The sequence below is a fragment of the Schistocerca americana genome, chromosome X (assembly GCF_021461395.2).
Source record: "Schistocerca americana isolate TAMUIC-IGC-003095 chromosome X, iqSchAmer2.1, whole genome shotgun sequence".
NCBI classification, from domain to species: Eukaryota; Metazoa; Arthropoda; class Insecta; order Orthoptera; family Acrididae; genus Schistocerca; species Schistocerca americana.
Genome location: NC_060130.1, coordinates 725,972,025 through 725,999,954, shown reverse-complemented (window position 1 = coordinate 725,999,954; position 27,930 = coordinate 725,972,025). Strand labels below are relative to the sequence as shown.

The window sequence follows — 27,930 nt, the reverse complement described above, 5'->3', positions numbered from 1 at the left end:
CATCTAAAAGGAAAAGCATTGCTGCATAAGTGAAACTCAGTACCACAACCATTGAGCTAATTTCATGATACTCCAACATTTCATAAAGGGGGCATGAAATAATTGTGCAGATAATGTTTCAGGCAAAATATTGATAGGCAATTCTCCTGGTATAGTCGTTTTTGATCATATATGTAACACATCATTTCTGCAAGGCGTATCTCCAGACAGACTAAAGTATGCTATTTTTAAATCATTCTCGAAGAGAGATATTAAGGCGCATAATAAAATTTCAACCAGTTTCACTGTTCACGTCATTCTCAAAATGTCAGTAAAATAAGTGGTTTTAAGTAGCAGACACTTAACTAAGATACCTCAAAAATTCAGTCCCATTTACTGAGATAAAAATAGTTTCCAGTCTTCTTAAAATACTGTAATTTATGTTTTTTCATTCAATTTCAGGAAAAAATTTTTATTCCTTGTACCAATCGAAAGGGCAGTTCCTTATTTGCTATAATTTTTATTGTATATTCTCTAATCATCATCAATCATTTAAAGTCAAATAGTTCTATGAACTCTGTATAATTATACATTAAAAAACAAAACAGTTTTCAAGAGAAACTGTGTCTGATGATTATAGGCATCATAACAGCAAGTGGTAATAAATTATTTGGAAGATACACCAGAATAGCTGTTTATAATAATTAATCTGTATTAATGACAGACTATTTTGGCATTTATCAGCATTGTGAAGCACCTACAAATACAATTTTGGTGAGAGCATGTGAATGTGAATGTCATTTATATTAAAGTGACTGCAAAGCCACTTGCTAAGTCGGGAAGCAAGGAGGGGAAGCATGTGTGTACTTATGTCTAGAGTGATGTGACATCCATATTACATCATTAATGAACTACCTTACAACTGTCAGTGTTTTGATTAGATGGTAAGTGACGTAAATATATTAAAAATAATACATTAATTATGGTTTGACATTAGTTTGATAGTTGTACTCTTATGGTATTATATGTTTACAAAGATTACGCAGATGAACAGCAGAATTATTTTACTAAATTTTGTCATGATTATGTTTAGTTATTCCATATGTTATTTCCCGTTTATCCATTTTCATGTTCTAGAAGTTCAATGAAGTATTTGAGGTAGTATTTGTGTCTGAATTCTGTATGCTTTTTTAATATTTCTTGTAGGTATTTTCTCATGTATGTATAGGTATCCGATTCTTCAAGAATATTCATTGCAGAACCTTTTGCTATTCTCTGCAGGATTTGGAATGTATTTTTTATTATATCAGCAGTATGGTTTTGATTTTTCGAATGTAGAAAGAAGCTCAACTGATTATTCTCACTTTTTCTAATACTGGTTCCTTACATCTGACATTAGAATATCTTCCTCTTTGGCCAATGTAAAAGCTATTACAGCTGCCACAGTGATTTTATACACGCCTGTGTTATCACATGTGGATATTCTAGTAGTGGTGGAAAGTAATTTTATTGAAAGTTTGTTATTGGTGTTAAAGTGTAGTTGAATATTTGTGGCTTTAAATATTGCAATAATTTTGTTGGAAATTCTATCAATGTACACTGTTGGTATTTATTTTATTTTTTGTTTAGGTATTGTTTCTCAAGTTAGGCATTTCTCATTATGTAATGTGTTTTGCTTTGGTGTTTTACAGCTGTAGCATAATTTTGTGATTATGTTGTGATCAAAGTATAGGCTATATAACAAAATGTGTAAAGTTCTTTTTGAGTTGCTGGTTTACTCTACAGAGTAATCATTGAATGGAAAAAAATGCTAGTTAATGCAACTATGGATGACAGGAATTGGCATTTATAATTTTGTCAGAAGTGGTATTCTTTCTATAGATATCAAATTTGTGGTGATTATTGTTTTGCCAGTGGTGAAGTCTAGATAGTTAATGGTCTAGTTCTAGCTAGTTAAATCTTTCTCCATTTCCAAAATGAAATTTATTTTATGGTTAGTTAGTAGAGTTTTTGGTGGATATTTTTGATATCTACCAACATGAGGGTATCAAGTACATATGTACAGATATAAGCAACACATAAGAAACAGGGAGAATAATCAGTCGGGCTTGTTTCTAAATTTGGAAAATCAAAACCACACTGCTGATAAAATCGAAAATGCCCTCCAAATCCTGTACAGAATACAAAAGGGTTTTGCAATGAACATTCTCAAAGTATTGGAATTCTATATACACAAGAAAAAATACCCACAAGAAATATTAAACAAGCATACAGAATTCAGACACAAATACTACCTCAAATACTGTATTGAACTTTTAGAACACGAAAATGGATAAACCAGAAATAACATATGCAAAAACTAAAGATAACTGTGACAAAATATAGTTGATAAAATTATATTACTGTTCATCTGTATACTCTAGCGCCATAAGAGTAGAACTGTCAAACTACTGTCAAACCGTAATTAACATATTATTTCCAATATATTTATGTCATTTACCATCTAATCGAAACATTGACAGTTATAAGACAGTTGACTAATGATGCAATATGGATGTCATGTCATTATGGATGTGAGTACAATATAACCACCTTAATATAAATGTTATTCACATTTATACGTGTTCTCAACAAAATTGTATTTGCAGGTAGTCGGCAAATGCCGGGATGGTTCCTTTCAAAGGGCAAGGCTGACTTCCTTCCTGATCCTTCCCTAATCCAATGAGACCGATGACCTCGCTGTCTGGTCTCCTCCCCCAAAACAACCAACAACCAACCAGGTAGTCGACAATGGCAACAGTTGCTGAAATAGTCTCTGATTAATAAAGATTAATTATTATAAGTAGGTATTCTGGTGCATCTTTCTAATAATCATGTCATCATCTAGCATACATTATGCTACTGGACCTAAAGAAGGAAAAAAAAGGTGGTAGTTTGTGCAGTAAAATAGTGAATTTCCTATTCTGTACAGGTTGACTCTCCCACTTCAAAAACTTTGTCCCATTTCAAAACCTTTTTCCAAATATTGCAGCTACATCTGTGTCCCATTCTTATTGCCCTTTCAGATTAATTTCTTAATTTTTGTCACTCCATAAATGTGTTGGAAATATTTACCATTTAGTCAAAGCCAGAGTCTCAAATTGCATACTACATTATGATATTTCCTATACTTGTGGACAGTGCAGATAGTTTTATTTGTGATACTGGCCCTGTCTGACCCTTGGTACTGTAGCACAGAACCATATTCATATGATTCCGTGCTGCAGTTAACTGTTCCCGACCAGATTCATTCTAATTAAGTAAAGTGTACACACATGGAGTGTGAGGATTGTGAATTATCAGAATAATTTATTTAAGTGATTTTATGACTATGTTCTGTAGTGATTACTCATTTGATTTATATGGTTAATCAGTTTAGTTACTCAGCGACTATTTAATCCAGTCAACGAAGACCAATTAAGTTCAACTGGTAAAAATTTATGTAGTCACAAATTTTTGTACAGTGGTAGGAAAGGGGGCCTTGAACAACATACTAGAAATCCTGACTGATGAGGTGTAAACATTGGGGCGGGGGATGTTTAGTGGTCACTTTTTATATTTTTCTTGAATAACTCAAAAACGGAGGCTTCTAGTTAAAATATTTCCCAGTACAAAATTAAACCACCTTAAATTTCCCACAAAAAATGCCAAATGGATTTTTTCTCTAGGACTAGTAGTTTCTGTATTGCAGGGGATGGAAAAAATTGTGTATTATTGGAAATATGTTTTAATGGTATAAAATTTATGTTTATCATTAAATGAAGTGGATTAAGACAAATATTAAATGTTTGTAGCACATATAAGTGCAATTGAGCTGTATTAAGGGGTAAAATGTGTTCTGTGGGTGCAACAGAGTGGAGTGGGGGGATGTGTGGGGTAGAAGTGGGATGGAAGATGTATGGGGTAGAAGTGCAAGGAAAGATGTGTGGGGTATAAGTGCAAGGGAAGGTAGGTCACCGATTATGTTCTTGCACTTCCCTCGTTCATAGGTCTGCAAACTGAAGATTGTGCAGGTGATTCTTCATGCTGCCTACACAATTACATAAAAAAAGCAATTGCAGGGTGTTTAATTAACTTCTATTGACCCTGCACATTGCACCTTATGAATCATTGCCAATTCAGTACACAGCTATGCCTGTGGAGTCTTTGTTTTCCATGAACACTACATGGAATGCAGATGTGAGTTATTAATAATACTAATGCAAGAAATGCATGTGGACAGAATCTGTGTAAATCACTGCACACTATCCTATACTGCAAGAGGGGAAACTGATTCTTAGTTTTCCTGTACAGCAGCTGTAGTGTTCTTCTGGGAAAAGCAACTTCCCCCACCACAAGTGCTGCTCGCATTTTCAGTTTACATACAGACTATACCTCCTCAGCATTTCTGGTTCAGTTCTCTTATGTGAATAGACAAAATAACTTCACTGAACTTTAGTTTATATAGTGTAGCTATTTTCTTTTTATTAAATGAGTACTTATTTAAGTGAACTATTATGTAAAAAAAGCTCAACAGTTGGAGCTGTCAGCTGTCTACCAATTCGAGAGCTTGTTCCAAATGTAACATGCTGTCAATACAATTCAGTAATGTCAGTTTCATTGTCTCCACTATCACTGTCTGGAATAATTTTCACAGCATGAGGGGTATGAAAAGCCTCACACCAATCTCCGCTCTCCCAACATCTGAAGAGGCCCAGAGGCTGAAATTGTCCCCCTCTGCAACAGAGGTAGGTCACCTAGCTATTAAAGAACTCCAAATATTTCAGCATAAGTCAAGCAGTGCATTACAGCATATTACTGTTCTAAACATGAACATGATCAGTCCCATTCCATCAGACATATTCATACCCATCTTCGAAGATATACTGTGGATGTGTGACAAGTGGCTCCACTCAGTGGTGCCCTCTCTGCAAGTGCCAGAAATTCATGAATGAAAAAGATGTATGCAGTCTACCAGTAAAACAGTTAAAGATGGGAGAAGTGCAAGAACTTTCTTGTCATTCATTAATTCACCATCAAATGACTACAACAAAATTACGTGGCTTTATAATATGTTGCCAATTATAGAGAGCAGCAAGGTGATACATTTACAAGTCCAATCCCTTTTCCACCGACACTACATAGATCACTGACAACAACATTCTTACAAATTAAAAACTTTTCAGACAGTGTTTACAGGAATGTATTTTACATAAAAACTCACTTAACAAATGCAAATAAATACTCATTTAATAAACTAAAATAACTGTACTATATAAATGCGAGCTCAGTGAAGTTGTGTTGTTTGTCCACACAAGATAACTGTGCAAGAAATGCTCAGGAAGTGAAGTCTGACTGTAACCACACTCATGGTGTGGGAAGTTGCCTTTCCTGGAAGTAAACTACAGCTGGCGTATAGGATGACTAAGAATCATTTTCCTCTCTACTAATGTAGAACAGTGTGCAGAGATTTATGTAGATACTGTACACGTGCTCCTTGTGTTAGCATTATTAACAAAACTCGTATCTGCATTCCATGTAGTGTTGATGTATTCTGTGGAAAACAAACACACCCTGCATATCTATACACTGTGTTGCCAGTGATTAATAAGGCATACTGTGGAGGGTCAGTATAAATTTGTGAAACGTCCTGTTGTTGCTTCTTTTGACATACTGGGATACGTAGAGTGGGTAATCACCTGCTCAATCTTAAGTTTTTAGACCTATGAAGAAGGGGAGTGAATGAACACACTCCAGTGACCTATCTTCCCCCGTGCTTCCATTTCACACATTCCCCTGTGCCCCCCCCCCCCTGCCCCTCCCCCATCCACCCTGTTACGCCCTGGAATACAGTTTATCCCTTAATAAGGATCTACTGCACTTAGACATGTTACACACATTTATTATTTGTTTTTACCCACTTTATTTAAAGATAAACTTCAATTTTAGACCATTAAAACAATATTTTTAATAAGCAGAAAATTCTCCATCTCCTGCAACCCAGAAACTACTAGCACTAGAGAAAAATGAGTAGGACCTTTCTTGTAGGAGATTTAATGTAGTTTGATTTTGTTCTGGAGAACATTTCATGCGAATCTATGGTTTTTGAGTTATTCAAGACAACCATAAAAGAAGTGACCTTTAAACACTCCCCACCCCAGTGATTACACCCCATTGGTCAGTATTTTTAATGTATTGTTCATGGCACTCCCTCGTACCACTGCACAAAATTTGCAGGTGCAGTAGATCCCTGGCAATTTGAACCATGGAATTTCAAGGTTCCGTCTGATTTGAGCTGGTCTTAAGAAAATTAAAATTTACATAAAACGAGAGTAAAAACCCATTTTCATACATATGCTTTACACAGCTTCCAATGTGTTACATTTTGAACTTTCTTTCAGTTTCCATGTATGGTACAGGTAAAGCTGTCATACTTGGAGTTTTCATTCATAATGCACAGAAATAACTTTGGCATTAGACTGCTAATGCATTTCTATTACAGATGGACTGGTACCATTGGGTTTCAAGGAGGGTGCTTCTTTGTCAACCTTTCACTAACTGGGACCACGTAACAATTAATTGTACAGTCCATACCCTCCTTATTGTTACCCCTAGTGTTGTGCCTACTCAGCAACAGTGCTCATTAAAATACAGTATGCATAGGTAACAATACAGTACACATTTTACAACATTGGCTGACCATTGTTGTATGTACTGTAGCTGGTTGTGAAGTAACATCTGTACTGTAGTGAGCCCACCCATGTCACATTGATTTTAAAGTGTTGTACATATGTACTGTGTACTGTACATGTAACTGTGTGTTTCTTGATGTTTTAATTCATACATTACAATGAGTGGTTGGAGTAAAAGAAAATTTGTGCTGTTAAATGTGAAACTGTAGGCTTTGAGAAAAGACTAAACAAAGGAGAAACATTTTAAAAACTTGATGCTGAGTATGGAGTCAGTGAAGTGACAGTTGGAGACTGGCATAGAAACAGAGACAAAATTGACAAATTTTCATCAAAGAAGTGTTTTATCACTAAACAGAAGTCAGTGAAGAAATCTGAGTATGAAAAAATGAGTGAAGATTTGTTCATTTGGTTTACTCAACAAAGATAAAAAGGAAACCCCGTTTCAGGGCCTATTCTGCAAGCTGTATTTTTTGGAAATGAGTTAAAGGAAGGTTATGACGATTTTACTGCAAGTTTAGGATGGTTGGATAAGTGGAAGAAGCAATACAGCATAAAGCAGCTTGAAATTTGTGGTGAAAAACTTTCTGTGAATTCTCAAACTGCCACACTGTTTTATGAGAAATTGAGAAAATTTTTACAAGAAGAAAATCTTGTACTCTCGATCAGCTGTATAACTGTGATGAAACAGGGCTAAATTATAAAATGCTTCCATCTAAAAGAGTAGCCTCAAAAGATGAAAAGGCTTCCCCAGGCTACAAAAAACATAGAAAGAGTTTAACAGTTCTTGCTGTGCTGAATGCAAGTGGAGACCTGGAGCTTTAAAAAATATCCCTGCTTTTGCACTTCCTGTTACGTATGTCCACCAAAAATCTGCTTGGATGGACAAAAATATTTTTGAGAAGTGGTTTTTCGAAGATTTTGTTCCAGAGACCAAAAGATAGCCAAAGAAAATGTTCTTCCCTTCCAAAGCAATCTTAACACTTGACGATGCTTTTTCACACCATGATGAGGAAGAATTACAATGTGAAGGTACTTGCGCATTGTTCTTACCACTAATGTGATGTGTTTAATTCAGTCTAAGAACCAAGGCATTTTACAATGCTTGAAAAAAAAAAAGGTATCCTCATCGTTTGATTCAGAATTTCTAAAAATAAAAAAGGAAAAAAAGAGAGAGAGAGAATATGATAAAAGCTGTAGTTTACTAAATAGTCGATTCATGGTCTGAAATAAGAGTGGAGACTCTAAAAAAGTAATGGAACCAGATTTTATACAATTTGAAATAGATACCTTCAGTACAGATGAAGATGACCTACCATTGGCAGAACTGATGAAAAAGCCTTCTGGATGTGAAAATGTGAATGCAAGTGACATTTCAAAATGGTTGAACAGTTTGAAGAGACTGGTTTTGCAGTTGTTGAAATGGTTAGTGAACCCTCTGAAGACAGTGATGATGAGTAATTGCCTGAAGAAATTACATCGATGGTTTGGCAGTGCTAGATGTGACATTTTGCTACATTGAGCAACAAGCAGAAGCTACACCAATTACACCATACTTCTTAGAAAATGGCATGACATTGTTGTTAAAAAACAAGGTTCTATTTTAAAACAATGGACTATGGACAGTTTCTTTAAAATGTAACGTGTACTTTTGCAACTTGGAAATATGTATCCACATATGTACATATAAAGCAGGTTTGTGTTGTATTGTTTTTATTTATTTTTTAATCATTGTTCTGCTCATTAAACATTTATTCCTGATTTACCCATTGATTTAGTGATATTACCATATTATCCGAGTTTTTTGTAATTCAAGGTTGCCTCAACCCCAGTTAACTTGAATCAACACGGCTCTACTGTACACGAATTTTTGCATTGATTTTCCTTTGTTGATGGGACTAATGAGTTAGTTTCATGGATCATTTGCAGAATAAATTGTAATTGAATAGAAGTAGTTGTCAACATTTTCAGTTTGTTTTCAAATGTTGCTTTGCTGTCAGAAATTTTGTATCACTGGGTAAGTGATGAAAAATTTTGGTTGCAGCCTTGTGCTCCCCATGTTGTCCTCAAGACAACCTTAATGTGGAATAATGAACATTACATTTTCTGCAATCTTATGTTATTGCAATTATTCTAATCACAAATGTGGCTGAACTGATTTGTTTTAGGAGTTCCAAAACGTCCTTTTTCCAGTCTAAATTCTCATTAATATGGACACCTAGAAACTTTGAAGTTTCCACTTTGTTTATTACTTCAGTACCATGTGTTACACTTATCATTGGTATTGTACATCTAGATGTACAGAACTGAATCTTTTGTGTCTTTATAAAATTGAGAGTGAGACCATTCTCAGGAAACCAGTCAATGATACTTGTAAAAACATTGTTTACCATTTCTTCTCTTGCTGTATGTATCCTTTGATTGATTACAATACTATTGTCCTCTCCAAAAAGAATAAATTCTGCTTGTTGTGTATTAGACAGAAGATTGTTTGTATATATGAGGAACAGTAGTGGACCTAGGATTGCGTCTTGAGGAACCCCATACATGATTTCTCCCATCAGAAGAATCTTGCCTGATTAAAGTGGTTGAATTACTATGTACAACTTTCCTCATTTTTTTGGTGACATATGACATTACAGAAAAAAGATTTAGCTTGCATTAGCATGATAGTTGGCCTCTTTAAAAGCATTCATTGATTTGCTGATTTGATATGTACCATTCTCTGATAATTCATTCCATTCTGTCACAACTTTATATGATTACAGCAGTAGGAAAATTCATTTTTCTGTTTTAATGTAATTCTGAGGAATTGCAAATTACTGTACATAATTTCTACATTATTTGTTAGTGAACTGCATTACAGTTAATTTTTAAGGTATAGAATGCCTCTGTTTCACAACATACTCAGAGTCTCACCATTACCATTTTTTCAGAGTATCTGAATATCATACAATTTAATTTTTTGAATGAGAAAATAGATGAGATTAAGTGATATTATTCATTTATTTTAGAGTGGCTGGATGTACTCTTGTTTAGAGCGTGATTTTCACAGATGAGAAACTGGTGCTGCATTGAAGTAAGATATTTGAGAAATAATCATTTTTGTTTCATTTTTTCATTCACTTAATTTGCATTTACCCTCACACTTATGCTCCACTATATTGTTGTATTTAGCAAATGGAAGAAATAATTGACATAACTAAAGATGAGAAAGTGCCACAAAAGAAGGCTGACCTCATAAATGAGCTAGAACCTGATAAGGTAATTTATTAGTGCACTATCAATTTACGCTTTTTTTGAATCCCCACTTGGTTGCACCCTGTAGCACTGCTGCAGTTACTCTTTAACAAAATTTGCTGCATAACTATAGAGTTTAAAAACTGCCAGTTTTTGCTTAGATCTGTTGTTACGCTATTTAAACAAACTTTCATCAGCGTTGTATTGTCCCAAAAAACTTTTATTAGAGCTTTAGCTTAATGTAATGTAAAAGTAAATGCAATCTGTTTCTGTGTTCATGTAATAGGACTACTGATGCACTTTGCTTCTGTGAAGTGTTAGTTCGCTGTGTGCTTTACAAAGCAGCTAGGCTGAACTGATAAAATAACAGTGTGACAGTAATTGGACAGGAGAGAGTGAGTGAGTGGTTCAGTGAGTGTGTTCTTATATATCATCGGGTAGTAGTGGTAAACATTTTCAATGTGTTCATTTAATATTTTATTATAATTTATTTCATATTTTCAAAATATGACAGTGCTATTCCATAATCGCTGTGTAATGGAATAGCTCTCATGACATATTCAGGCTTAGTGTCAACTGTCATTTCTATGCAGTATGTTTCACATTGGTTCTAAGGAAATGTTTATTAAGTTACTGGGCATATGAAATGCACAAAAGGACTGCTAATATTATGAAGCTGCATGAATTTGCTTCAAGAGAAGCTAATTTTATTCTGCTACCTGATATGGCACATGGACAGTATAAAAAGTGAGGTTTGAAATTAAGTAGGATTGCTTGATTATTGCATTGCAATAATCTTTTATTAGAAGGCATTTGAATAAAGTATGCCATAGATTTAAAAAATCAATTTCAGCACAGTTGTCCAATCTCCATAAAGGCATGTCTGCATTCTTTGAATGCTTACAGACAAAAATCTGCCACTCAGCTATGAATTCATTGAATATTTAAGACCATTTTTTAAATAAGTCCACCCATAAATTGTTTTACATAGCTGAGTTGATTAAGATTAAGAAGTACAACATTGGGGATGACCATGTATGCTTTAATATTGTTCATCAAAAACTCTTAACCAAAGATCATGTTACTTGCAAGTGTGAACAATTACATTGTCATGGACAACAAAACCTTTTCTTAAGTTCCTGTACCTCTTGTTTATTCTCACCTTTGCACAGTGACCTCAGTGTCTGGAAGTACAAATTTGCTTTGATTCTTGTGTGTTTGCCATAGGTGAAAGCAATAGTCTTCCAATAGCTCCATTACCAAGAAGCAGAAGTTTATTACCAGACCACTGAAAAAATAATGAAGTGTTCGGTCAGTTATTTCAAGTCTGGGTGCTTTAATAAAAAATTAATATATATCTGTGTCTTACTGTATTATAATTCCTCTGATGAAAAATTGCATTGCACTGGAAGAGCAAAGCAAAATTCCATTTTTTAAATCCTCATTGAATAAGTATTGGAAATCATATGCTTGGAACTGTAAATTTTCACCCTTGTTAACATATTCTTAAACATACTGTATGATGGAAAGTAATTTTCAGTTAGATGACACATCAGGTACTGTAACTGAAAATTACATTCCATCTTATTCTGCATTTAAGGATATATATCTCTTAATGACTCCAGTCTCTTATTTACCTTTTGCTCTTCCATTTGATCACATGAATGTGTAAATGAGCAGCAAAAGGTATTTGATGTAAAGGTACAAACATGGGCTATAACTTGTGGCCTCTACTGCAATAACCAAGATATCCCCAGAAATGCTCTCCTGCCTTGGAGGATAATTTAAATAGAGTAGATCAGAATATAAATTAATAGAAAAACATACTTTAGGAAGTAACTGGGCAGTGACACAGTGTTAGAGGATCAAGTATAGTTGATTTTATAATACAAAGAGCAGGAGAAGGTACAGAAGGCAGTGAAATGGTTGCAAACGTATATTTGAAGTTGCATTTTTTTTAATCATACAGTAAGGCAGTGTAGAACTAAACATCTGACTCACATCCAGTGGAATCAAACCTGACATCTTGATATGCTCGTTGTCATTTAGATTTTTTTGTCCATTTTCTGTAATGACTTGAGGTAATAATGAGAACCCCCAACCAAAGTTATATTTTGACCCTTTTAGACTTTTTCTACCAGAAGAATGTTTACAGCCTTTGATTTCTTAATGAGTCCACTTTCATCCAAAAGCCAAACAAATCTCTCTCCCTTTCTCTTCTCTTTTTTAAAGAAGAACAAAAGAATGCCTAAAAATATTAATGCAGTGATGAGCAGTATATACAAAATGAAAATGTTTGAAGTTGTTACTGACAAATATTTCAAGAACAAACTTATTAAAATTACTGATGGAGAAATCAATACAAATGAATTCTGACCACACAATGGTTCTTCCTCAGTTGTCTAAAGTTTGTAAATTTTTGCATATAACTTTTTAGAATATTTTACTTATTTATTCCGAAATGCATTTTCTGCATACTGATGTTCCCATGAAAGGGGGAACAGCTCAGATGCAGGAAGATTTATGCTCCATTCTTTTTGACTTGCATCTTGTGAAAGCATTACAAATTAAACTGGTGAAGTCTTGATTAATCTCCAGGTTCCCTTAGTATAATGAGCAGAACTTATTCCACCTCCAAGTTCCCCTAGGATTAATGAGCTGGACTTCACTTCTTGCAACAAGGGACAACACCTCGCAGCATGTCCAAAATCTCCCTCCCCACCCCCCAACCCCCTCACGCTCCCCCTCCAACCAAACTTATTAAAGGAGTGTCAGTTCACACCTACTCTGATAGCCAAACTTATTGTTATCTTTAGAAATATGAAGAAATTATTAAAGAAAATAAGGAAGTGAAGCACACAGAAAAAAGGCTGAGCCAGTAAAGTAACTTGTACTGGAAAAGGTAATCCAGAATGCAGTTTCATGCTAACTGGCTCAGTCATACAATTGTTAATATCATTGTCAAAGAAGTGGCCTAATCTTATCTTAATAAACTGTAGTGCAGGGCAGCATCAACATGTCATTCTAATACTGTCACCCTCCATTTCCTTTAAGTCACAACTTGAATGTGATGCACACAATGAATTTTTTAGTGATGTCAGTGATGGATAATCATTACAGTGTTGAAACTACAACAGAACTATTCTGTATGTTGTTTGTTAACCACTCATTATTAGTATCTATTTTCAATCCTGCACTATTACTGCATTTGCTAAACTGAATGTTCTCAGTGTGAAGCTATGAATTTACCAGCAGATATTGTGTAAAAAGCCTACTGTAAGCTTATTGTGCAGTTTATGTGTTTGAGCATGCATTTGATTATTTAACATATTATCTTGTAAGTATAATATTTATAAAGCAAGTTTTTTTCTGCCAACTGCCGTGCATTACTTGTTTAATTCAGTGCTGATTCTTGCCTGCGAAAATTAACTTTGTCCTGCAATAGGTAATACTTGTTGATAATTACAACAAGGTACTTATATGGGGGAAACACAAGTCTTATCTGACAGACCATCACTTCTCAGTTTGGAGATAAAGTACTCAGTGATGAGTAAACTCACTGAAAGTGGTGAAAAGTTAGCTAAACTTCTGACTACATATTCTTTATTAAAATTTCAGTAAAGAAAATACATATACATACTTTCACAACTTTGAAGTGAAAGGTTGAACAGTGTTGAGATACTTTCAGGATTTTGTACATCACTAATTAGTGTGAAATGAATAGTAGTCTCTCATTACTTATAGTCCTGTAGATAACATAAAATCCACACTAAACAGAACATTCCAAAAAATCTGTTTCATCAATGATGGCTACTGTCATAAAAATTGTGCCAAAAACTGGTTTGCTTTTAAGTTTAATTTACTAAACCATAGTGCATGCTGCAATCATAAGAGTGAATTCAAGGATAATTATGATATCACACATTTCTTATGTGTTACAGTCTTTCAGGAGCAATTGTTTACAGCTCCTACCAAAGCTAGGTATTTAGAAAACTTTTTCTTCATTCAAACAAGAGATTAAATAATATATTTGAAGTTACATCAACTAGATTTTTGTGAATAAGTACTGTTACTCATACTTATTAAAAATAATTTATATGTTGACACACTTTAATCGTATATCAATTTTATATACAATTTAGTAGTGTTACACTTGATAGTGTTACCTATATGTTTATAGAATCTTTGTAATTCAGAATGCTAGACAAAAACTAACATGAACAGTATGTGAAAATAAAGTTGGAAGGATGCAAATTTGCTTACAGCTTTCCAGTCAGTATGTGATCTCATAAGAAATCAATAAAACTGAGCTGTTTATTTCTAATTATCCCTCATTTTATTTTATTGTTCTGAGATCATGTCAAGTACAACCAGCAACTCCTTTTAACTTGCATCTGTTTTGTAGAGTATATGTTGGCTGTTATGTAAATATGAATGCTTAAAATGTTATGTCTGTTTTAACATACTTGCATTACAGTTTGTAACTGTGAACTGTATTATCATCATACAATCATCTAAACATAATATTGACATATGTCATGCTACACATGCAAAATAATATACATAAACTGGAATTTTGGTTTAAGTGAATCATAAAGTAAGGCTTCCAAACTTCATTATTTTTCTGGACAGTCAGAACTTGACTGTCATTTTCTGGAAGGTCTATTCCTTCCCGGTCCAAAGGGTACATGCTGTTCATCACAATTTTTGGAAGTCTTTATAGAACTGAAGCTCTCATTGTTGCTGCAGACACAACCGAATTTCTGAGAATATTATTTGTATTTGCCCAACATTATCATCAGTGTATCTTAATTCACTTCCATAAGTATAATTTCAATTCATTATTGTCTTTAGAAAGAGGAGAAAAAAATTGCGAAAAAAGTGGATGAGAAACCAGTAGAAAAGAAGGTTGAACCTGCAAAGAAAGTGGAACCTGGAAAGGTAAACCTGGATGCTATTTTGGTTGTATTCATTTGTTTTTCATTAAACAGAAGACATTTCTCTACCAAATTGCTTGATTGAAAAGATATTATACTCATTAATATGGCACCTTAAATTTCTTCCAGCAGATCATGCCACTGTTTCTTACAAATTAATCATTATTAATCATACATTAAAATTCTTCTGACTGTTTCTATCACTTCGTGTTATCAATTATTGGTTTTATTCATGCTGCAAACATTCCTCATTAATATTTTTCATATTTATAAGCATTTTACTTCCTCGTTTTCTTTTACATCATATTCCGCTGATAACAAAAAACTAACTCTACAGATTGCCTGGAAATATTTTTCATTGCTTCTTTCAAGATAAATATTTTATGGAAGACTCTCTCTGCAGTGATTTGTTTGAATAACAGACTTTTTAATTTCATAACACTGTAATTAGTTTCTGTCATGATATTTCAATTCAGAAATTTAATGTCTTACAATTTTAAGTTGCGAGTTCACATATGTTTTGAATGTGACTGTGTACTATACAAGATAAAAGAAGTGTTCAGTCAAAAATCTGTGCCCAATTCCTTTGTAACACATTATAACCTCCTGTCATACTTTTGCTACTTGACAGCTCAACATCCAAGTTGACTAATCTTTCCTTCCAGATCGAGCCTTTATTCATTGTATAACAATGATGCAGAAAAATATTGCTATACTGTTACCTTTTATTGAAATTGGAGTGGTATTATTTGATTAGTTTTAAGGTCAAAATTAATAAGTTAAAAAACACTTTAAAATAACTCACTCGTGTTTTCATCACATAGGTTATGCTTAATTCCAGTACTGTAAGATGTCACTCAAAGCCCTTGACTATTCAGATGCATTTAACACAGTGACAGTGAGGCTGTGGTGATGATTTTCTGTCTTGTGAAGTGAAGCATGAATGCAGAGAGCTAAATAACAGGCTGTTTTTTATAAAGAAGAAAACCTTTTGGCAGTACGTCAGTATTATATAGAAGAAGACAAGAAACAAAGTAAATTTTCTGTTAAAGACTCTTCCTATTTTCCAGTTTCCTTCATTCTGAGGAGCAGCATAAAGTTCAATAATTGAAAATGTGGAAGAAGGATGTGTAGATAACACAAAAATGTGATGATCTCTGCACAACAATTGAATGCTTGCTGTTCTCGTTTGCACTCGTCTTGAATTATATTTCACTTTTTAGTAATTAAAACATACAGAAATCAAATTAACTTCTTTAGCTCTCTGCACAACAATTGAATGCTTGCTGTTCTCGTTTACACTCGTCTTGAATACAAAATATTATATTTCACTTTTTAGTAATTAAAACATACAGAAATCAAATTTACTTCTTTAGCATCATATTTCTGAGGAGAGGAGGAGGAGATTAGTGTTTAACGTCCCGTTGACAACGAGGTCATTAGAGACGGAGCACAAGCTCGGATTAGGGAAGGATGGGGAAGGAAATCAGCCGTGCCCTTTCGAAGGAACCATCCCGGCATTTGCCTGAAGTGATCAAGGGAAATCACGGAAAACCTAAATGAGGATGGCTGGACGCGGGATTGAACCGTCGTCCTCCCGAATGCGAGTCCAGTGTGCTAACCACTGTGCCACCTCGCTCGGTTCATATTTCTGAAAGAAAGTTTGTATGGACAAGAAACTAATAGAAACTTTTGAAATGTGGTGTTACAAAAAAAGTCAATGATTAATTTGGTATGTAAGGCAGTGAGAGGGGGGGGTGGGGGGCTATAGAGAGAGACCTCGGCTTGACAATAGTGAACAGATTTAAGTGGATGTAGATTGTAGTACTTATGCAGATATGAAGAAACCTGTATGCATAATTGCCTCAAACAGGACTTTGGACTGAAGACCATAAGAAAATGTATTGGAATGAACCTCGTGCAGACAAACAGTCCAGATGAAGTAGTCCTGGACCTGGAATTAGACGCACTGTCTGTCCTTATGAACCCACAGGTGTTCCACATCTACATATACAGGGTGTTACAAACAGGTACGGTGAAACTTTCAGGAAACATTCCTCACACACAAATAAAGAAAAGATGTTATGTGGACATGTGTCCAGAAACGCTTAATTTCCATGTTAGAGCTCATTTTAGTTTCGTCAGTATGTACTGCACTTCCTCAATTCACCGCCAGTTGGCCCAATTGAAGGAAGGTAATGCTGACTTTGGTGCTTGTGTTGACATGCGACTCATTGCTGTACAGTACTAGCATCAAGCACATCAGTACGTAGCATCAACAGGTTAGTGTTCACACGAACGTGGTTTTGCAGTCAGTGCAATGTTTACAAATGCGGAGTTGGCAGATGTCCATTTGATGTATGGATTAGCACGGGGCAATAGCCGTGGCGCGGTACGTTTGTATCAAGACAGAACGAAGGTGTCCTGTCCTGATAGGAAGACGTTCGAAGCAATTGATCAGCATCTTAGGGAGCACGGAACATTCCAGCCTATGACTCGCAACTGGGGAAGACCTAGAACGACGAGGACACCTGCAATGGACGAGGCAATTCTTCGTGCAGTTGACGATAACCCTAATGTCAGCGTCAGAGAAGTTGCTGCTGTACAAGGTAACGTTGACCACGCCACTGTATGGAGAGTGCTATGGGAGAACCAGTTGTTTCCGTACCATGTACAGCGTGTGCAGGCACTATCAGCAGCTGATTGGCCTCCAAGGGTACACTTCTGCGAATGGTTTATCCAACAATGTGTCAATCCTCATTTCAGTGCAAATGTTCTCTTTACGGATGAGGCTTCATTCCAACATAATCAAATTGAAAATTTTCACAATCAACATGTGTGGGCTGACGAGAATCCGCACGCTATTGTGCAATCACCTCATCAACACAGATTTTCTGTGAACGTTTGGGCAGGCATTGTTGGTGATGTCTTGATTGGGTCCCATGTTCTTCCACCTATGCTAAATGGAGCATGTTATCATGATTTCATATGGGATACTCTACCTGTGCTGCTAGAACATGTGCCTTTACAAGTACGACACAACATGTGGTTCATGCACGATGGAGCTCCTGCACATTTCAGTCAAAGTGTTCGTACGCTTCTCAACAACAGATTCGGTGACCAATGGATTGGTAGAGGCGGACCAATTCCATGACCTCCATGCTCTCCTGACCTCAACCCTCTTGACTTTCATTTATGGGGGCATTTGAAAGCTCTTGTCTACACAACCCTGGTACCAAATGTAGAGACTCTTTGTGCTCATATTGTGGATGGCTGTGATACAATATGCCATTCTCCAGGGCTGCATCAGCGCATCAGGGATTCCATGCGATGCAGGATGGATGCATGCATCCTCGCTAACGGAGGACATTTTGAACATTTCCTGTAACAAAGTGTTTGAAGTCACACTGGTACGTTCTGTTGCTGTGTGTTTCCATTCCATGATTAATGTGATTTGAAGAGAAGTAATAAAATGAGCTCTAACATGGAAAATAAGCGTTTCCGGACACATGTCCACATAACATATTTTCTTTCTTTGTGTGTGAGGAACGCTTCCTGAAAGTTTGGCCGTACCTCTTTGTAACAACCTGTATACTCCACAAGCAACCATATTGTGTGTGGCAGCGCATACTGTGTACCACTACTTGTCCTTTCCTTTCATGTTCCACTTGCAAGTAGAACAAGGGAAAAATGACTCTGTATGCCTCCATATGAGGCCTAATTTCTGGTATATTATCTTTGTGGTCCTTATGCACAATTGTGTGTTGGCAACAATAGAATCATTTGGCTCTCAGCTTCAAATGCTGGTTCTCTAAATTTTCTCAATATTGTTTCTGGAAAAGAAAGTTGCCTTCCCTCAAGAGATTCCCATTTGAGGTCCCAAAGCATCTCCATAACATTTACATGTTGTTTGAACCTACTGGTAACAAATCTAGCAGCCCACCTTTGAAATGCTTCAATGTCTTCTTTCAGTCTGACCTGGTACCAATCCCAAACACTCAAGCAGTACTCATGAGTAAGACATTTTAAATTGTACTATTTCTGTAAATACTTTTGTTTGTTACTGAGCATGAAAACTACACTCAAGGATAGGTCACACCAGCATCCTAAATGCAGTCTCCTTTACAGGTGAACCACTCTTTCCTAAAATTCTCCCAATAACCCAAAGCTGTCCATTCGCTTCCTCTACCACAGCTCTCACATTCTCATTCCACCTCATATCGCTTTGCATCGTTATGCCCAGATATTTAAATGATTTGACTGTGTCAAGTGGGACACAAGTAATGCCGTATCTGAACATTACAGGTTTTATCTTCCTACTCATCTGCATTAACTTACATTTTTCCACATTTAGGGCTAACTGCCACTATCACACCAACTGTAAATTTTGTCTAAGTCATCTTGTATCTTCCTACAGTCACTCAACTTTGACACCTTATCATAAACCATGGCATTATCAGCAAACAACCACTGATTGCTGCCCATTCTGTCAGCCAAATCATTTATGTATATAGAGAACAACAGTGGTCCTATCACACTACCCTGGTGCATTCCTGACGATACCCTTGTCTCTGATGGACACTTGCCATCTAGGACAACTTACTAGGTTCTATTATTTAAGAAGTCTTCGAACCACTCACATATCTGTGAACTTATTCCATATGCTCCTTTCTTCATTAACAGCTTGCAATGGGGCACCATGTCAAATGCTTTCCAGAAATCTAGAAATATGGAATCTACCTGTTGCCCCTCATCCATAGTTCTCAGTATATCATGAGAAAATGGCAAGCTGAGTTTTGCACAAGTGATGCTTTCTAAAACCATGCTGATTCATGCACATACATTTATTAACCTCCAGAAAGTTTATTATATTCAAACTGAGAAGATGTTCAAGGATTCTGCAGCAAACAGAAGTTAGGGATATTGGTCTGTAATTTATTAGGGCCATTCTTTTACCTTTGTTGTATACTGGGGTCACCTGCACTTTTTTTGAGTCGCTTGGAACCTTGTTCTGGGTGAGAGATTCATGATAAATGCAAGTTAGGTAAGGGACTAATGCCGTAGAGTACTCTTTGTAAAATCGAACTAGGATTCCATCTGGAGCTGTTGATTTATTTGTTTTTAAAATTTTTCAGTTGTTTTTCTACACCAGGTATGCTTTTTACTGTGTCATCCATACGGGAGTCTGTCCTATGGTCAAATGATGATATGTTTGTGTTTGTATGATTCTCCTGTGCGAACCATTTCTTGAACATGAAATTCAAAACTTCCACTTTTTTTTGCTGTGTTCAACTGCCACACCAGATTGGCTGACAAGGGACTGAATATAAGCCTTAGATCTGCTTATCAATTTTACGAATGACCAGAATCTTCTTGGGTTCTTTGCCAGATCTTTTGCCAAGTTGTGATGGTGGTATTTGTTGTATGCTTCTTGCTTAGATCTTTTCAGAGTCACACAAATCTATATTAACCTTCACTTGCCATTTATGCATTTCCTTTTGAACTAAGAGTGCAACAGCCTCCACAGCATCCATTGAATTTTGTTATTAAACCATGGTGCGTCTTTTCCATCCTTTATCCACTTACTAAACACGTAACTCTCCAGACCATGATTTACAATCTACATAAACTTTGCCCATAATTCCTCTACATCCATCTTACTGGAACTAGTGATCCCAATTTATTGCCTAAGTGAGATCTTAATAACTGTGTATTTGCTCTATCTAGCAGAAACACTCTCCTAGCCTTCTTAACTGATTTATTAATTTTCGTAATCATAATTGTTATGATGACATCATGACTGCTAATCCCCATTTCCCCATTTCTATACTGACATTGTCGACAAGGCCTGGCCTATTTGTAGCTGCCGAGCTAGCTGCTCAAGACAATTTTCAAAAAATGTGTTGAAAAGTGTTTTGCATGACTGTCTCTCAGTATCCACTACAATGAATCCATAGACATTCTAGTCTAAACTCAGCAATTGGGTGGCCAGTAAAAACATCCAACAATTAATGTGGTTTCACCTACAGCTGTTATATGTAACCATATAACTTTGCTGTCACACTCAACTTCGTCTTCAATAGAGACAATATTTTTCTCAACTGCAATGAACAGTCCCCATCCTATGGCCTCTAACCTGTCTCTCCAATATGCGTTCCAATCACTCACTAAATATCTCAGAGCTTTCCACATTAGGTTTCAGTCAGTTTTCAGTCCCAAGAATAATTTGAGTGTAGAACTTTCCTGGAGGTGAGTAAATTGGGTACTTTATTATGAGTACTTCGACAGTTTACTGATAAAATTGTAACAGTTGAAATGTATTTGTTCTGAATGCTATTTGACTTACCTTGCTGCATATCAACTGGCAAGCGCTCATCAGAGCACATCAAATGACTGTTTAGCCTAAAAACCCTCATGTGCACTACAGAAGTAATCTGCTACCTGAGTAACTGCTTCCTTTGGATAATGCACCCCTGACCTATCAAAGGGAGCCCTACAAATCCCCACACAATAACACAGGCCTAGAAATCTTCAGCCAAGACTGTCACAGAGTCAACGAAGCTTGTGGTTGAGACCCTCCATTCAGCTCCAAACCAAAGGACCGTGATCAACTGTGGGAATGATTCAGCAAATTGCAAGCTCAGCTTGGACGTGACGCCTGAGGCCAGCAGTCTCCACCAGCTGCCTGTATAAACTGAGGATTGCCTCAGAACCCATGTGACAGGCTTCATTGGTGTCGACCTGAGTCACAACATGCAGGTGACTGCGCTCTCCACACTTGGTAGCCACAGGCAAGGCCGCCTCCACATCTGGGATAAGGCCCCCCGGCAGACCCTCAAATTTACTTTCATATACAAGGACTATATTCTGGCAGCTCCCGTTGTAGGATATTCTGTTACATTGTGGTTTTTAATCATATTGGGATCGTAACTGAATTTGCAGTTCCATATCATTAACCTAAACTAGTCAGGAAGATTCTGGTACCCTTAAAGAAGCGAATATTGGTGATTTTAATAGGAAAAAGTCACATGTGTATTGATTATATTTGCAAAAATTATCAATATGTATACTGTGTGTAATATAAATTGAATACTGATAATAACAGAATGATTGTAATGACAAATGATAAAAACTAATGAAAACGTTTGCCAGTAGTGTTATTTTGGAATGATAATGATAAAATTATGAGGCACCAAATGGCAAAACTGGAATTATACTCCTGTCAACCTCAGACGAGAGGCCCTCGTCACACGACATTTCATTTCAGCTCATCACTCTTTGTCACAGGCTGTGGTATTTTTATATCATCTTATCTTTTCAAACTTATCAAGATTACAAAGATAAACAATCTCCTCCCATGAATATAAGTATATTTTTGTGAGACAGATTTCAACAACAGAGCATGGCAGTATCATGCATGCTAATGTCTTAGAACTTATGCCATTTGGATACTAAATAATCCTTCTGGTGTAATGGAATGCTGTTCTCTCATGATGCATTTTATATACGTCACTGTAACCCTTTGGTAAATTTTCAGGCTCCTATCGTATTTAATATTGCAACAAATGAATGAAAGTTGCTGTAAACAGAATTTCGTTACCTGTTTCTGCAGTGAGATTATTTTAACAGTGACGCCCATTCGACATAATAAATGTATTACCTAGGTAACGTTTTCGTTGGGTATGAGGGATTCTCCTTTAACAACGCTGCTTAACCTTGAAACCAAAATTATTGCACAGTATCATTACAGCAACAGTGTTACCCACTTTCTGCACTGTAATTCAAATTCATTATTGTCTTTAGAAAGAGGAGAAAAAAGTTGAGAAAAAAGAGGAAGAGAAACCAACACAAAAGAAGCCTGAGCCTAAGAAAGTGGAAACTGTAAAGGTAAATGTAAAACTTATCTCCTTCCCTTCACTTGATTTCCATGAAAAAGTGCACTGTTTTGCAGCAACATTTAACTTCTGGAGTGTAATGTTTTACACACAAAATAAATTATAATTCTTCAAGTTGCTCTTTCTCTCTTCGCTACCAATAAATCTATTTTTAAAAATAATCCAAAAGGTAACTGGCTTCCACACTCACTTCACATTTTTCTGTTTTATGGTACCATATGACTAACATAGTGTCTGTTTGGGATCTTCTGTAACATTTTATTTTATGGTAGGCCATTTTTGTACCATATGATTTAGCAGAGAAAGGATAGATCAGTTTCATTTTGTGTTCATGCCTTTTCGGGCTTATGAATTTGATAATGAGGCTAAAGATCTAAGACCAAGCAGATAAAAATGTTTAATATGCATTTGTCACAGTGTTCTCTCAGGCACTGATGAAAACTGCTATCAGTATTTTCACATTTTCTGTAGATAAAATGGGAAAAAATCAACTTCGTTTCATAGCCACACTTAGCCACTTCATAGGTGATTGATGAGTGCTGGTAGAAAAACTATTACATGGAGAAGTGCCTCTTAAGCAATTTATATTATATCTGTATAGCATACTAACACATTGATATTCTATTGTGAAATGCTAAGCGTAGAAACTAACCATACAGGTATTTCTTAACAAAATACTAAAGCCTGAGTGCATATACTAAAATTGTTTGGTAAGTTTGCTGTTAGCGTGATGGTATTAATATACATGATTTTTGTTTTAACTGCACTTCATACTATACTAGAAAGTAGGTGTCTTGACAATATACATACTGTATTTGCACTGAACAATAAGCAGAAAAAGTTGTCTTTTTGCATGTAGTAATTCCTTGAACAATACTTCTGTTAACAATGTGCGAATGTACTTTTTAATGAAATAGGTATGTGCCTGACCTATAATTACTTTGCTAGAAAATATGTATTTCATCTTTTTGTGTCAACTTACACATTGCTTGTCATTTGTACACACACACACACACACACACACACACACACACTCACACACTCACACACACACACACACACAAAGTGTGAATACAATCTTCAGTGACATGGTAGAACATTGGCACATGGACATAAAATGCAAAAATGTGTGTTTGTGTGTGTGTTTTAATATGAAAAGATACAACATTTGATGCCCACGTCCCAGTGTTTCTTTTTTGCCATATCACTGAAGATTCTATTCACATATCATCATATTCTGAACTGTCTAAACACAAAGCACTGCAAAACAATAGAATGTATTCTGATAATAGGTCCTACATAGGTTCATTTAAAATAGTAATATAGCAACTGATTACAGCTACTTTCAGAGTGTAGCAGGAATAAATTTTGTAAAATACCAGGTGATCAAAAAGTCAGTATAAATTTGAAAACTTAATAAACCACAGAATAATGTAGATAGAGTAGATAGAGAGGTAAAAATTGAATCACATGCTTGGAATGACATGGGGTTTTATTAGAACAAAAACAGCTAGACGTGTGAAAGATCTCTTGCGCGCGTCGTTTGGTGATGATCGTGTGCTCAGCCGCTACTTTCGTCATGCTTGGCCTCCCAGGTCCCCAGACCTCAGTCCGTGCGATTATTGGCTTTGGGGGTTACCTGAAGTCGCAAGTGTATCGTGATCGACCAACATCTCTAGGGATGCTGAAAGACAACATCTGACGCCAATGCCTCACCATAACTCCGGACATGCTTTACAGTGCTGTTCACAACATTATTCCTCGACTACACCTATTGTTGAAGAATGATGGTGGAAATATTGAGCATTTACTGTAAAGAACATCATCTTTGCTTTGTCTTACTTTGTTATGCTAATTATTGCTATTCTGATCAAATGAAGCGCCATCTGTCTGGCATTTTTTGAACTTTGTATTGTCTTGGTTCTAATAAAACCCCATGTCATTACAAGCATGTGTGTCAATTTTTACCTCTCTATCTACATTATTCTGCGTTGTTTTTTTTTTCAGTTTTCAAATTTATACTGACTTTTTGATCACCCGGTATAATAGCCAGGAATTTCTATAATCTTTTACAGGGTACAAAGTTGTGCCACCTTCACGAAAGCTGTTTGGAATTTATTATGAAACACAGATATGTGTTTTAACTTTCTCATTATACACTGGTGTGCAAAGCGTAAGGATGAAAGTAATTTTTGCATGTTGTGTCAGTATCAAGTTAGATAGTTCACTGAAAGCTGGACAGTTCAGAGAAAGAACTGGTACAGTTTAGTACATACAGTAACTGCAAGAAATGTGTAATTAGGCAAAGAGAAATGACACTTGTAATTAGGCAAAGAGAAAAGACACTTTCATTCAGAGGCAATAATAACACTGAAATCACTGTGATTCATCGTGTTCCCCTGGACATTACAGATGGCGGGACATGGGTCTTAACAGGGTGTGTGATCACCATGGGTACATGCTTTGCAGCATGCTCCCATGCTGGCCCCAATGTTGATTAGGAGTTCTTGTGGGAGGGCATTCCATTCCTCCACCAGCAAGTTTGACTACTGCTGGGTGGTCATTGCTGCATGTAGATGTGTCACAATGTGTGTCACCAATGTATCCCACATGTCCTCAAATGGATTTAAATTGGAGGAATGGGCAGGCCAGGTCTATTCATCAAATATCCTCTTCTACCAAGAGCTCCTCCACATGTGCTGTTCAATGCTGTTATGCATTGTCATCCATAAAAATGAAGTCAGGACCGAATGCATCCCTGAAAAGATAAACATGGTGAAGAAGTACAGACTCACAATAATGTTGACCAGTGAGTGTACCATGTTCAGGTACCTGGAGGTCAGTATAGCCATACAACATTATGCTTCCACTCCCATAATAACTGCACAACCAAAATGATTATGTTCGACAATGCTGGACCTACCCTCATATGGCAAAAGGTGGGAACACGTGATGCACCCAGGAATGTTGTCAAACATGATTGTTTTGGTGGTCCATGTGTTAGGTGTGGTGTGACATAATGTTGCATGCTCATACCAACCTCCTGTTCTTTGAACATGGTACACTCACAGATCAGCATTATTATGACACTGTACTCCTTCCCCATGCATGTCTAACCTCATTTTTATCAATGACAATGCATGTGTGCATTATTATGACACAGTTCCACTGACTTAACTCCTACTGAACACATGTGGGATGCATTGGGAAGACATATTATAATATGTCCACATGTATCAAGGACCATCCAGCAGTTGTCAACCTCACTGGTGTAGGAATGGAACCAAGTAACACAAGAACTCCTTACCAACATTGTGGCCAATGTGGGAGCACACTGTAGAGTATACATTGCTGTCCATGGTGATTACATGCCTTACTGTGAACCACCTTTTGTAATGTCCGGGGCACCATCATGAATTGTGCTGACTTTATTGTTATTATTGTCTTTCAATAAAAGTCCCATTTCTGTTTGTCTCATTGTGTGTTCCTTTCGGTTACCTTATGTACTATAATGGCAGGTCTGTTTATGTATTGTCCAAATTTTATTGAGCTATGTTACTTGGCAGTAACTTTTGAAGGCTACTCTCATCCTTAAGTTTTCAACACCAGTGTATGAGATTTTACTAAATGAAAATTTTGCTGTTTCTTTAATATGATATGTAGTAAATATAAATTCAAGAATTTGTTATTGACAGCATTTAATAATGAGAAGAACAAAATAGACTGCAAACATCGACATTGACAACTTACACAACATGTCTTAAAAACTGTAGTTACTTCAGTGTCTTAGTAGATACAAAAACGCTTGCAGAAAATGACTACGTAGAAGATTACACAATCCTTTGCATACTACTGCTTCTCAAAATTTTTCTTCTGTGTCACAGAAGTAATTGGCATTGCTAGTTATCAGTGACAATCATTATCATCTATGCAGTAACTACATTATTTTTTAAACTGCTATAGATATTCTTTGGGGAAGGAACATTATTTGGCATATTGCCGTGTATTTAACCAATTCACACCTAGAGTATATATTTCCAGAGTATGTTATCTGAATGAAACCAGCTATTCAGAAACAGTATTAAAACATTCCATTGATATTTGTTACATTCTGCTTGGTAACGGCATAGTAGGAGAATATCATTGTTAACTGCCCCAAAACTACTACTGGTTCTGCTAATTAGATTAGATTTAAAACATGTTTTGTTCCATAGAATCTTGTGGATTTGAAACATTTCAGAAATAAGTATTATGATAATGATCACCACAGCTTGTCACTTAACTCTGTAACACATTATTCTCTATAGAAGGTGGAAGAAAAAGTTGAGAAAAAGGAGGAGAAGCCAGCGGAAAAGAAGGTTGAGCCCATTAAGAAAGTGGAGCCAGAGAAGGTAATTGTAAACAGTATTCACACTTACAACGGTACAACTTCTGGGTAACTTTCTAACAGTAATACTGCAGAACAAAGACTAAATTCTTCCACTATTTCTGTCACTGTTCACACTGCTTAATCATTACACAAACTATATATAATGTGAAAGGATTTTGGTCATGAAAACTAAATAGCTGGTAATGAATGATATGCAGAATTTCTTTATCAAATGGTTTACAGAGAGAAGTGATATCTTTTTCACTTTAAACAACTTTCAAATTATTGACAATATTTATAACCTCTTTTTGCATAGATGAATAGTCACCAGAGGTTTATGAAACAAAAATCAATGAAATTTTGCTGTGTCACTAGTCATGAAGATAATACCATCAACCTTTTTTATCTCACTATGGTATTTTTTGTACCACATTAAGTTAAGTAATATGACTCTTTTGTAGGGTTAACTGAAAACAACAAAATAAAAATACATTGAATATGGGGATTTCTATGCTGTTGTTGCAGCCATTTGAGTAGCCACTTAGAAGTTTAAATCACCCTTCAGGAAAACTTGCACCGCAGAGTTGAGGCAGAAAGTTATGCTTGAACAGAGTTTACAAAAGTTTAAACATTTTTTGTATCAAACAAAATGTTATATCCCTGAAAGCCAATTGGCCTGTTTTGTAGCCTGATCAAGTATCTCTTGCATTCATGATGCTGGTTTCCATTGAGGCTTCAGCAGCACCAGTTTTTGTGGAGAGTGGAGTAAACTTCTGAACTACCATAAACACTGTCATAACAAC

General features: G+C 35.9%; 1 protein-coding gene across 12 annotated transcripts in view; it reads left to right on the top strand.

The window, feature by feature from the left end:
- LOC124555505 (twitchin) overlaps positions 1-27,930 on the top strand; it is a 367,233-nt gene that overhangs the window by 21,822 nt on the left and 317,481 nt on the right. For 4 of the 12 annotated variants that reach the window (XM_047129441.1, XM_047129443.1, XM_047129446.1 and 1 more), the window contains 4 exons: positions 9,864-9,950; positions 14,781-14,867; positions 22,667-22,750; positions 27,066-27,149. The exons of 2 other annotated variants lie outside the window; for them this stretch is intronic. In XM_047129441.1, coding sequence (XP_046985397.1) covers positions 9,867-9,950; positions 14,781-14,867; positions 22,667-22,750; positions 27,066-27,149 — 339 coding nt within the window. In that variant the 5' untranslated portion in view covers positions 9,864-9,866. The remainder of the gene's footprint in view (positions 1-9,863; positions 9,951-14,780; positions 14,868-22,666; positions 22,751-27,065; positions 27,150-27,930) is intronic. 6 more of the 12 variants (XM_047129449.1, XM_047129445.1, XM_047129444.1 and 3 more) reach the window with 6 other exon arrangements.